This window comes from Nelumbo lutea, chromosome 1 (assembly GCF_056320005.1).
Source record: "Nelumbo lutea isolate HS-2025 chromosome 1, American lotus-T2T, whole genome shotgun sequence".
NCBI lineage: Eukaryota > Viridiplantae > Streptophyta > Magnoliopsida > Proteales > Nelumbonaceae > Nelumbo > Nelumbo lutea.
The window spans coordinates 90,972,368-90,985,333 of record NC_142684.1 but is presented as its reverse complement, the minus strand read 5'-3'; the positions used below and the strand labels follow the sequence as shown (position 1 = coordinate 90,985,333).

General features: G+C 35.8%; 1 protein-coding gene across 1 annotated transcript; it reads right to left on the bottom strand.

The window, feature by feature from the left end:
- Positions 1-7,121: 7,121 nt before the first annotated feature.
- On the bottom strand, positions 7,122-11,691 carry LOC148876092 (2-oxoisovalerate dehydrogenase subunit alpha 1, mitochondrial-like). Its single transcript, XM_088966040.1, has 9 exons — positions 11,244-11,691; positions 9,958-10,095; positions 9,653-9,835; positions 9,013-9,170; positions 8,751-8,850; positions 8,557-8,668; positions 8,316-8,455; positions 7,622-7,807; positions 7,122-7,521 (listed from the first exon to the last, which is right to left on the bottom strand). The coding sequence occupies exons 1-9, from the start codon at positions 11,496-11,498 to the stop codon at positions 7,354-7,356; spliced, it is 1,440 nt and encodes a 479-aa protein (XP_088822166.1). The 5' UTR covers positions 11,499-11,691; the 3' UTR covers positions 7,122-7,353.
- Positions 11,692-12,966: the final 1,275 nt, after the last annotated feature.

The window sequence follows — 12,966 nt, the reverse complement described above, 5'->3', positions numbered from 1 at the left end:
ACCATTCTTAATTATATAAATCATATTTCGACTTCTCCTGATTGTAGCAAAGGTGTGGAAGAAGGTATTACTTCTATCACCCAGTTTGATCCAATAAATCCTTGACTTCTGAGACCAGTATACATCTTCCCAATTTAAGACATTACTTAAGTTCTTTTGAAGGGCCATTTCTAAGTTAATCAAAGAAGTGTTGGTAGGATCCTCAAGAATCTAATTATGAACATCTTCGATTTATTTCAATATGTTTTCTTTTAGTTGAAAGATATTGCCAAATTTTCATCTATTCCAGTTCTTCAAATCCTGAACTAGAGCATTTCTTTTATTGATGAATTGAGTAGCCTTGGAGCCTACAAAGTCTGTATTCCGCGCTCTTTAGACTAAATTTTCCAAATCAAAGTCAATGAACCACATGGCTTCAAACTGAAAAGGCTTTGGACCCAAATTCAAGGACTCCTTAGTTTGAAGGAGAAGAGAAGAGTGGTCCGAAGCTAAGAAAGGGAGATTTGTAAGGGTAGCCTCAGGGAAATAGTTATTCCAAATTACATTAGAAAAAAACCCAATCCAATCATTCTCTTAGATTTTTATTCCTCCATGTAAATTGCATACCAATCATTTTCATCTCAATTGATTCACATTGAGAAATGCAATCATTAAAAGTCCTTAGTTTGTCTAGCTACGACTTCCTTACCACCCCACTTGTTATCCCATATCTATAAGCATTGAAGTCACCAACAACACACCAAGACTGATTCATATCCTCAGCGGTGTTATTAAGCCAATTCCATACAATTCTTTGTTCAAGTTTGTTAGGGGGGCATATACAAATGTATAAAACCAAGACTAATTATGGGCTAAATCAGTAACCAAAGCATGAACCATTTTGTCATTAGTAATAATAACATTCAAGTTGCATTGACTCTTTTTCCACATGACCCACAATCCACCAGAAAATCCAATAAGTTCAACAATGACAGAATCATCAAAAGGAAGAGACTTGACAATTTGTTTAGCTCTATCAGGACCTACCCTAGTTTCCATTAAGAAACAAATGTCAAGGTTGTGAATTTTTGACAAAAAACAAACTTGGCGACTTAGAAGGGGTTTGCCAGTCCCTCTAACATTCCAACACATCATTTCATTTGCTACTAACATGATTTCCCAGACCTATATTTTCTTTCATAACTACTTCATTCAGGTAACCATTCTCATTCAACTTCAATGAAAGAAGCATCTTCAATTTGCATGTCCTAACCTTCCCATTCCTCATCTAGAACATTCTTATCATCTGGTCCATCAACATCACATCCATCTTCCCTGTCATCCTTCATATCACCCACCACATTGTTCTTGTGGCTTTTTGATTCGTTGTGACTTCCCCCATAGGTGATCATCTTGGACACTTTAGAGTATTCTTTATGAACTCAAACTTGTTTCAAATTTGGCTTCAGAGCTAGTTCAATAGTCATGTGATCGGGATTGATAAATTTAAAACATGCACCATTTCTCACCCGCTCCTGAGATTTGCCTGTATCCAGTTCTAAGATTTGCTGTTCCAGATTCTATTAAAGCTCTTGTTTCCACCCACCTTTTTACCTTCTTGAATCTTGGGTTTACCCATCCTCTTTTGCTACATTATAGTCCATCCATCCTCATTCTTTTGTTTCTGTAACTCCAGATAGTTGATGGCTTTGTGTCCACGCCATCCACAATTTAAGCACAAATCATAGATGTTATCATAAAGTGGTTTGACAATGTGTTCTTGCCCACTAGAAGTGAGAGAATTTGTAGTTTAAACGGACTGGTGAGGTCCACACGAACACAAACTCTAGGATATACCATTCAATGGAATTCTTTGGTGTTTATATTCAAATTTGAATTGGATATTATCCATCTGATTTAGGGTAAATTTCTTAATCAGTTTAGAAAATTGATTGTATATTCCAACTATTTAACTATTGTCTAATACTATATCTACTATTTTCAATTGACCAGTTCTACCTTTATCATCAGCATCCATTAATATTTCATCAAAATTCACACATATGACACTATGTGACAAATTTTTTAAAAACCCAATCTTCACCATCTTCTCCCTTTCAACAACACTAATTTGGCAATGTTTTTTACTTCTAATTTGATCTTGAAGTATTCACTTCCATTAGAGTAGGGTGCCATGAGACTTTTGTCCCGACTCTAAGATCTCTCCTGTCTTGGTAAAACTTTATGATTAAAAAAGTCTCTCTTTCTCTCTCATATTTTCATTCTTATTTATTGTTTTTGGGTTAAAAGCATGGATGGAGCTAGCAGGTATTCATCGTACATCTGATTTCTTCTTCTTATTCATCTTTTGGATTTCATTTGGTTCAAACTACAATACCAAAAAATGGTTCATGATTGATGAAATTAGTTTTTTGGGTTCAAATTTGGCAGGGCTTCTAAATTGAGAATTTGTAGTGGGCATGGTAGGGGATGAGGATGTTGTCAGATCTTGAGGTCAGTGCCAAATTTCTGGTGGCCGCAAAAACACTGTGGAGGTCTACATCCTAATCTTCTAAGCAAGTGGTTTCACATTTTGATAGTGGTAAAGATTGTGCAAAACCACACCGCATTGACAACAATGGTGGATAGGTGTGGCAATTTCCTATTCCTCTTACTTTGTAAGATCAACAAAATAGTAAGGCTCAAGCTTGCTTGCCCCCCTTGTAGTCATTGTTGGTTGCTTGTCGCAACTTGGACAAGTGGGCAAAGGTGGATTCTGATGATGTCAGAGAGTGGCTTCACAGCCCTCACCCCCAACCCAAGTGGTAGAAAATATGTAAACAAGCCAAAGGAAAGGTTGAAACTTGACTTGCCTTCGTTCTAGAAGAACCAACATCCAACAAGGACTCTTGTTAAGAAAGACATGATTGCATTATTCAATGAAGAATGCTCCAAAGTCGCAAATCACATCTACCTTGGCGGAGATGCAATTGCTAGGAAAAGGGATATTCTTAGGCAGAATGTTAGAAGAAGAGGACACGATGAGGAGGGAAAGAACAAGATTGGTCCCTCTCTCCTTTGTAAGAGGATGAAAAGATGAATTCCATACAATGCAAAAAGAGTTGGCGCGAATAGAGAATAATTTTGTTCCTTGAAAACAACTAGGAACTCAAGCTAAGCTTCTAGCCTCACAACTTCTCCAATGGTGAAGATTTTAGAGCTTGAGAGAAAAATACATTGAAGAAGATTGAGACAGTCTAGAATGCGGAGACCATTTGAGAAAAATACAAGGAAGACGATTGAGTTTCCTGACGTCAATCATCTACACCCGTTCTCCCTTATCAGATTCTGAAGTAGACCGCTTTAAGATGGTGATATTGTTTGGACTTTAGAATTCAAATCAGATCAATAAGCTTGAAAGATAACAAAAAAAAAAAAAAAACTCATAGAAGAATGTAAACCTCATAATAGAAATAGAGAAAAAATGTTCAAAGGTGTAGAACATAGAAGTCTAGAAACCAAAAAACGAGCAAGCAATATCACAAAAACCACTTAGTTTATTTTCGCATGCAAATTTGATTCAAGGGCAAAACATACATTTCAACCCTTTTGTTAATATTTAATGACAATGGTAATTGTTAGAAACAATAGATGTAGCATTAGACAATAGTCAAATAGTAGGGATATACTTAGTTAATTAGCCAAACCACTAAGGAGTTGTTTTGGCAAGTCTTTTTTGAAAGATCTTTCGAAAGATTTGACAGTCAAAAGATATAGTGGGCTTTTATGTAAAGATCTTGGCAGCCCACAAACTGTTTGGTTGGAGGAACATATTCACGTAGAAAGATGTGCAAAGATGAGACACCAAAAAAGCGAGGAGTTTCATTTCTAGCTTCCTGAAATAAGCTCGAATCGAGCTTTTTGCGCCTTTTCGAGGCAGAGTCATTCAACGGCTAGATCTTCTCCCAACCAAACAAGAAAAGATAAAAGTGCCAACCATTAGGAAAATTAAACTATAAATAATTATAATATTAAATATTATTAATAAAAATTAGAAAATTCCCAATTAGTACCTTGTACTTTGGGCCTAGTGCCACTTTCGTCCCCAAACTTTCAAAACATGGCAATCCAATACCTGCCATTAACTAACTATTAATCAGCTATTAAGTGGCATTTGAAAAAGACACAAATGCCCTTTGAGTGTTATTTAATTTTTTTTATCAACCATCCAAACTGATGAGGGGTGATTTGGCCTGACCTAGTAAGTGAAGGACATGTGGACGTGGCCTGCCAGCGGGATGACAACTCAGCACGAAGTGCCAAGTCAGTAGATCGGGGAGCTCGGGTGCTCAGTTGCCTTGGAGCCAAAATCACTTTGTTACCCGTATACGCCGAGGTGCCATGTAATCGATTCTAGAAGCTTCTCAACAGACTCCGAACTACCTAGGATCACGTTGCGTAACCGTAGGCCTTATCTTCTCCCTGCCCAAATTGAAGGGAAACAATAAACCTCATTAATTGATGCGTTACTCTCCTACCAAAGTGGAATGAATCCCAACATTTGAGCCGAAGATTTCGGAAACATTTCGAGAGACCTACGACATCCCAACTATATAAGGGGATCAACCCCCAAGACTCAAGGTATGCATGATTATTTGCTCACTAGTTTACTAGCATACAAACTTTTAGCTCGCACAACCCAGTACTAATTTAAGCATCGGAGAGACCTCGTTGGGTTAGCCACCCCAAGTTCTCTGATCCTCTGTCTTGCAGCTTGGTCCAACTCGCTACACGACTAAGGTACAAGTCATCTTCCAACTAGGAGCTTACAGATCATGCACAATTACAAACATTGACAAAAAAAATTAACAGTCCCAAATCTTTGCCTCTTCCACCCCAACCCCAACTTCCTTCCTTGAGTGGAAGAGGCAAGGATTTGGGACTGTTAATTTTTTGTCAACGTTTAGGTGGTTGATAAAGAAAATTAAATAACACTTGAAGGCCATTGTGTCTTTTTCAGATGTCATTTAATCGCATGCTAACATCTGATTAACGACAAGTACTGGATTGTCACGTTTTGAAAGTTTGGGTACTAAATTCTTGCATTTTAAAGTTTGGGGACCAAAGTGGCACAAGGCCCAAAGTATAGTGTATTAATCAGGAATTTCCCCTTAATATAATGCTAGTGATTTAAGTATTCATTCATTAGAATGTATATTTAAATTGAATCAATTCAAATTATATAAGAGTGGATGCATATTTATTCCGATTATTAACGGATTGAATTCAAATAACCCTATAAGGAGTAATGAGAAGCCAAGAAGATAGAATTTTATTAGGTTTGAATTCAAATTATATGGGTCCATTTGGTTTTGCAGTTGGAATTGGAATGATCTATTCTCAAAGTATATTTGACTTAGATATAAATCATAATGGAAATTAGAAAAGGATTTTCTCAAGGGAGGGGGGCGGAATGGTCATTCCTTCAAACGGAGGATTGTTATTCTACTAGTAAGTGAATCCACGCAATGCATGGGGTTGCATGGAAATTTGATCATGTTTGGCCCAACAAAATTAGGTTTTGAAAGCAGTTTGGGTCCAAGCCAAAGTTTATATTTAGGGTTGGTATTGGTTTCGGCTTTTAACTCAATCCAATTCATCTGATTGATATCCTTGTTTTATTGGAATTGATCAAAGGGGTTCAATGATATTTTAACTCAATCCAAGCCAAAGTTTTATTGGTAGGTGTGGTTCCTCTTTTAGGTTAATGTGTTTTTATATATAAAAGGCTTCTTTTGTATATGGGGTTCAAATGAGAAAAAGGAAATTTGCTCTTTTTTCCTGTTGGAGAGTGAAAGAAGAGAAATTGAGAAAAAGAATGTGCTTTTGGTGTAAAAGTATATTCCTTTTCTCTTGTTATGTTTATTGGGTTGGGAGAAGAAAGAAAGAACATGTGTAGAAGGGTTAAAAGTTGGTTTAGGTTCCAAGTCACAAGATACATGCATAATTTCTCATTTCTATTTGATAGTGAAGAATGGTTTTCATTTCTTTTTGTAGACATAAGCGATAAGGTCAATCACATAAATCATTTTGTATTCTTGGTGGTGCTTGTTTCTAATTGTCTTTGCTTGGATTTTTTTTTATTGCCATTGGATTTCTCTTAATTAGTATTTTGTTTTAAATACTTTGTGATTTTATCCTGTGAGTTTGTTGTGAGCCGCACCAAAGTCATATCAGAGCTTCCAAGTTGATGTTTAGCACAAAACCTAAACTTGGAGCATTGTGCTTCTGGACTATAAAAAGAATAAATCCTGAAGCTTATCCAAGGTCCAAACACAGCTTAAGTTATTTAGGGACTTTAGTAGACAAACTAGAATATAATGTGGATTCAAAGTCCAAACACAGCGTAAGTTATTTGGAGATTTCAGTAGACAAAAGTATATCTGATTTTGTCTCTATGAATGGTTTATCATGGAAAGTTTGACACTTGAAGGATTGATGATCAGTGGATCACTCGAAAATCTGCTTTTGTCTCGATCATGTACCTATTTCCTTTTCTTCCATGGTTAAGCAAGCTATTAATGCGCAGAAAAAATCTTTATTGAGTGATTACAGACGGATATATGATTATATTGACACCGATCACAAGATCCAGGTAACACTCATCAGATTTTGGGTCCTCATATCCGGGCGTTGCATAGGAGGCATGTGTGATGTTTGGCCATAGGTGGCTGCAATACTGAAGAGCAACCAGCAAGTCTGAGTGGGAAGCCTTAATAGATGACTTATGTTCCGAGACCTTCTGTGGAGTATGACTTAAAAGAAAACAAGCTTTTCCTTCCCTGTGAGGGTAAGTCTTCATCAGTTGTAGTTTGAATTACCATTGGCTTCAATTCTCTAGGCAAAAGATAGAGAAGAGACGAGATGCAGATGATTTCTATAATTGAGAGTACAACCTGCACCAAACATTTCTCCAGATTGACAATTTTTGCATATGGGCAACAATTGCAAGTCTGTGACATGAAGTTGCTCTATCCACCTAATTGTATCTAAGCCAAATATCCTTTACATTGACTAGTGAAAAGTTGGATCCTTTTAGGCTGTATATGGTTTGATAGAAAATAATAGAACACAAAGTACTGTTTTTATAAATAGAAAAAAAAACTATTTTTATTGCTTATTAACTGTCTTAACATCTAAACCATTGTTCTTTGATTCTGTTCTACATCAGATGTGATCTCCAAGATCAGATATGGGTAGGCACCAGATGCTTTGAATTACAAAGGTGTAATGATAGTTAAATAGATGCAAGGTGGAAGATTCCAAGGTTGTCCAGAGACATACAGCTCCACATCCTTGCTTTATTAGGTTGATCTACATAGGCACTTCAGGGGGGTAATCCTGTGGATGTCTCTTGATGTTTTCTCTAAGTAATCTTTCTTGCTCAAGCAGATTAGATGGGAGGTGATCATAGACATCTGTGAATAAATCAGAAAGTGGAGGTTTCTCCACCTTTTCTGCTACCTGAATTGCATGCAATATCTGCATTGAAGTGTAACCAGTCAGATTTTTTTTCCTGAACAAACATAAAATGTTAACATAAACCAGACGGTAGAAGCCATGTAGATACAAAAAACACTACCTGCTTCCTTGCACTGCTTCTAAGCTCTGACTCATCTTCGTCACTCCACCAGCCATTCCATTCAACCCACTTTCTGAATCTGGTTACAGGGTCTCTTGCCATTCTCCAGTGTTCAATTTCATCAACTGGGCGATATTTGGTGGAATCATCTGAAGTAGAGTGGTGTCCAACTCGATATGTAAGTGCCTGGTAATTCAAGACCAAGACAAAAAATCAATAAATTGAAAAAATATGACCACATTTAAGTTGCATAAAAACAAATAAACAGGTAGTATCAGACAATGCTTTTAAAACCAACCCAGAAACAGAACCAGTTTTCCATCCGGGTGGTGGGTTAGCATTCAGTCATCTGGGTGAAACAGGTCAATTCCAGTATTATATATTCATCATATAAAACAAAAATAAGTGTAATAAGTGAGATTGGATGTTATTAATGATAAGAATAGCTGAAAATACGAAAAGGAAAAGGAGAATAAATTGCTAACCTGTGACCTGTTGACCGGGCCAAATGGTTCAGCGCTTCAGTCAGCCAGGTCACTGGATCGTTGACCAAGTGAACATTTTTTGGAAGTGAGAGGTGGGTGGGGGGGGGGTGAAATGGATCCAGAAATCTGGCAGGGTGAGGTTGACTGGTGTAACTGGCCAGTTTGGTTGTAGGTTGAAAACTTTGGTATTAGAAGAACAGCAAACATACCTCAATTAATATGGGTCTGTGCTCACTAATGGCCATCTCACGGGCTGTTTGAACTGCAGTATAGACAGCAGGGGCATCATTCCCATCTACACGAATACTACGTACTCCATAAGCCTGACCTCTCACTACAATACCATCACCTGCAATGCCAAAATCCTAACACAATGAGCCTAATTGGTTAATAAATAGTTTTAAGAAATGGAGAACTGAAACATAAGAATGCATAGCATATGGAATGTACTTCGAAACTGTTCTGATGTGGGGGTACTAATGGCCCATCCATTGTTGCGACAGATGAAAATAACTGGGGCCCCCATGACTGCTGCAAAATTTAAAGCAGCATGGAAATCTCCCTAAAATAGTATATAAAAAAGTTAGAAAGAAAGCTAAAAAATTTGGTCTCTGAATTTAATTTAATATCAATTATAAATTTACCTCACTTGTGCCACCATCCCCAAAGTAAGTGATGACACATGCATCTTTACTATCCATTTTCAGAGAATAAGCTGCACCCACAGCTTGAGGAAGCTGTGTACTGGCAAACACAAAAAAGGTAAGATTTCTGTTGGTGCATTCATGATGGCTAGTAAATACTCGGAAAAGCATATGCGTGTGTGTGTATATGTATGCATGTATATATGTATGTATGTATACATTCATGCATGTATAAATGGATGCTTGTGGGCTTATATCTTACGCAATTGTTGATGATACGGTGAAGTAATTGAGCTTTTTGGACCCATAGTGTATCGGCATCTGACGACCTTTCCCATTATCACCTTTGTTCCCAAAGCATTGATTTGCGAATTCTTGCAGGGTGAAACCACGCCAAAGGAGAACTCCTGGCTCTCTATACTGCAGTTATACAGAATTGTACACTCACATCATTGGCAATAAAACTGATTTGATTATCGACGCACAGCAGAGGAGGAATACTTTCATCATTGGATGACTAGAATAACCCATGTTCCCTGCCTCTGCTGTACAGGTGAAGGGTTTTAAGACCTATCATAGATGGGTTCCCAAAGGAGATCTAATGTAAGAAATGAAATGGTCAGAATTATCCTATTGGATCAATTCTTGGCAAAGGAGACTTCCTCAGTAGGTAAAATCTAATGTAGGGTCTCCAACACTTTGAATTCATGCCACTTGTACTGGAGATGCAAGGAGAGCTTCTTAACTTTTTCCATTCCTGTCGTCTTGAGTGTTTCATTAAGAATGTTTTCTATTCATAGTATGTATCTGTATCCTTAAGATTGATGCATTTACTTATATGAATTTTATCAATCAGGTAGATATGTACCGATAGGAATGTAAAAATGCATACTTTTCACAACCTGAGGCAACACAACGTCATCAAATGTGAGGGCAGCAGCTGATGCAATGTTGATGGCCTCTTCCCCGTTTGAGGTAACGTAGAAGGAAATTCTTCCTTGTCTCTGAGCTTCATAGAAAATAGTGTCCATAGTTTGAAGAGTGACCATGTTGCTGTACATTCTTACTGCAAATTCCTTGCTTAGCTGATGAATTTGAGCACCCAAATTATTGTCAAGGAAGGTGTAGTATTAGCAAACAGTTGGGGGAAAACATGTACTCTTTTAAACTGATACTTGAATTATTAGAAGCAAAGAGGGAGGAATACCGGTTGGAAACTGGTGCCTAGAATTGGTCTCCCATTGTCATCAAGGACCCGATAGCATTTTGCCCGCTTCTCAGGGGACTCAGATATGAATCTCATTTCTGAGGTAAATGTTACCTGCCCTCCAGGAAAATCCAAGATCTGGAAAGATGAGATAAAAGTAATGAGGAAAGACAGATTACATTTTCAGCTTTAAAAGGTTCAAGATGTTTCCTGAAATTCATGTAACAACTCTATAGCAGAAAAATTATTCAAATGAAGCAAGGCCTCCTTCATGGACCAAAGTTAGTATCAGGGTTGCGATATTATCAGTTGACTGCTGGCTTCTTAAGTTAATTTTCCTAATAGATATAAAAATCACATAATATAAAAACAATTTTCATCCAAATTTAAGTTGCAAACTTGTAACACCAATTATATGGCAGAATCATATAAAACAAGGAAGGATTCTAATGCCCCTAATTAAATGAATACCTTGGATAAACTTGAATAAGTTGATATAGTTATCATATTCTTCCTTTTCTTGATCCACAATTATTATTTTCTTATTTCTGTAAAATTAGCATCCAAGTGAGAGGTCATTGGTTTTCCGTAGGAAGAAATACATATTTTATTTTCCTGTCTATACTCTTTTGTCCATGTTTAATATGAATTATCCGCCTTCCATTTGTAAAACATCATTTTCTTTCTCATTCATCAATTTAATTTAGACTGTCAGGCTGAGGATTCTTACAGGTAGAGAATGGTTGGAACTTGGAAGTCAAAGTTAACAATGAAATATCCACCAGTAAACTATCTTCAATGAAATCAGTAAAAAGAATTGAACATTTCCCAGGCTTCATATAGGCTCCATATTCTTTAAAGGTTTTAATTTCCGATCTTTGTTCTGTTCCTTGAAGCAGACCAAGAAATTGCTTTAAATGATCAAGCGAAAAATCCAAAAAGTCATTGAAACCTATGAAAACAAATATCAAGGAAAACCTGCTTTCTCCTTACAAATCGGGCATTCAACCATATATGGTGTAGGACTCTTTTACATTATTTAAGTAATCAGATTAAGTTTTTTCCAGAGCATCTGCTACCAAATAAAATAGTTGAATCTAATTTGTAAAAGAACTACAGATTGATTCTGAGGTGAATAATGTGCATAGAGGATCTTCAAAATCTACAACATGCAGATATTTTCAAGCTTATAAACAGTATAGGAAATCTATGAATTATAGGGACCAATTAGAATTGCAAGCTTATAAAAGAGAAATGTAAAAAAAAAGGCTTCAATCCATTCGTACCTGATTTTCGTGTTCGTCGTACCGTGAATCACGTTGTGCTTCCGCTAGAGTAGATTCAGAACAGCGAACAGAGAAAAGGGCCATGGCATTATTCAGAACTGCAACCGCGTTTCTATAGCTTTCATCAATTGGTGATACGAGTGAGGAATTACGTTGGTAGAAACCCAAAAAGCTGTGGTTGAGTTTTCCCAAGAAACCCATGTTTCTTTTGAGATGTCGAGCGATATTTCCCGACCTTGTGAACCAGACTGCCATGAAACAGAGCTTAGAATCACAAACAGAGATGCCAAAAGAACGATGGGTTGCAGCGAAAAACACGATGAAGAGATCCTAATCACCATAAAATGGTTTTAATACGTAACTGTAACATGTCAGCCTGATCTTATCTGCATCCGACGTCGACTTCTGTTGGTGGGGAATTAGAAAATTACAAAAAAAGAAGTCCCCACAAATGGTGAACGTGTTACGAGAAGTGTGAACCAGAGGGAATCCAAAAGAGAATCTGATGGGGACCCACTATGGCAAGGGAGGACCGAAATCACTTCTCCTCCCCACACAGGTGTAAGCGGATCGAATTCAAATAGGATCATGCAATATCCGAATTTGAATCCGATTAGATTATTGATATTTGAATTTGATTGATATCCAACATATATTGAAAATTAATATCTGAATTCGAATTCGATTAAATTTTGAATATTCAATTCGATTTGAATTTAATTAAATAAATAATTAATAAATATATAAATTAAATATTTTATTCATAAAAATTATAGAAATATGTAAATTATTATTTTATATATTATATATAAGAATTAAATAATCGGTTGAATTTAGATATTTATCAAATTGAATAAGGTCACATCCGAATTTGAATCCAACTAACTATTCAGTATGAATAGGATATCCGAATTTGACCGATTAAATATTTGAATTATCCGAATTCGATTCAATTCGATTCGATTATGTCAAATATCGAATTCAAAATCGGATTTTCGAATTCCGTTTACACCGCTACCCACAAGGGGCCGCCCCACAATGCCCCAGAGAACCCAAATTTCTATTCAGAACTGCAATGGCTTTGGAGATTAAATTACTGTTATTTATAATATTATTTAATTTTTAAATTTATTTATTATATTTATTGTGTTTTTGTTATAATTTATTGATTAATATTTATTAGAAATTAAATTATTATTTGAGATTACACTATTTGTTGATTATTTTAATATATTTTTTAGTATTTATTATATTTTTGTAATTGTTAAAATTATTGTATTTTTATTAGTTATTTATTGTATCTTCATTATCAATATATTTTTCACAATTGTCTATTTTGTGCTATAAAATTTCAATAATTATTAGAGATTAAACTATTGTTATTTATTAAATATTAGATTGTTAATTTATTTGAAATTAAGAGTGTTCACTAGTTGGTTCAGTTTAATTATAGGTTGTTTAGCCAACCAAATTGACCTGGTCAGGTTGGGGAGTTAGTCACACGAAACCAACTGACCATTAGTGAAAATTGACCAACTCAGGTCGTATTGATTTGAGTCAATTTTCGGTTTGGTCGGTTGGTTCAAAAGATTTAAACTTAAAAATTAATGTTAAATTAAAAAAATACAATAACATTATTAAATAAATAAATTTAAAAATTAAATTTATGAAATAAAATATTTTAGACCAAGAAATATGGGAATTTTTTCACTTTGTCATATTA

Coding starts and splice junctions, on each gene's coding strand:
- LOC148876092 (XM_088966040.1), bottom strand. CDS start 11,498: ATGGCAGTCTGGTTCACAAGGTCGGGAAATATCGCTCGACATCTCAAA. Junction 8,669..8,750: donor GGGATGGTGGCACAAGTGAG/GTAAATTTATAA, acceptor ATACTATTTTAG/GGAGATTTCCATGCTGCTTT. Junction 7,808..8,315: donor ACAGACCCATATTAATTGAG/GTATGTTTGCTG, acceptor TTGAATTACCAG/GCACTTACATATCGAGTTGG.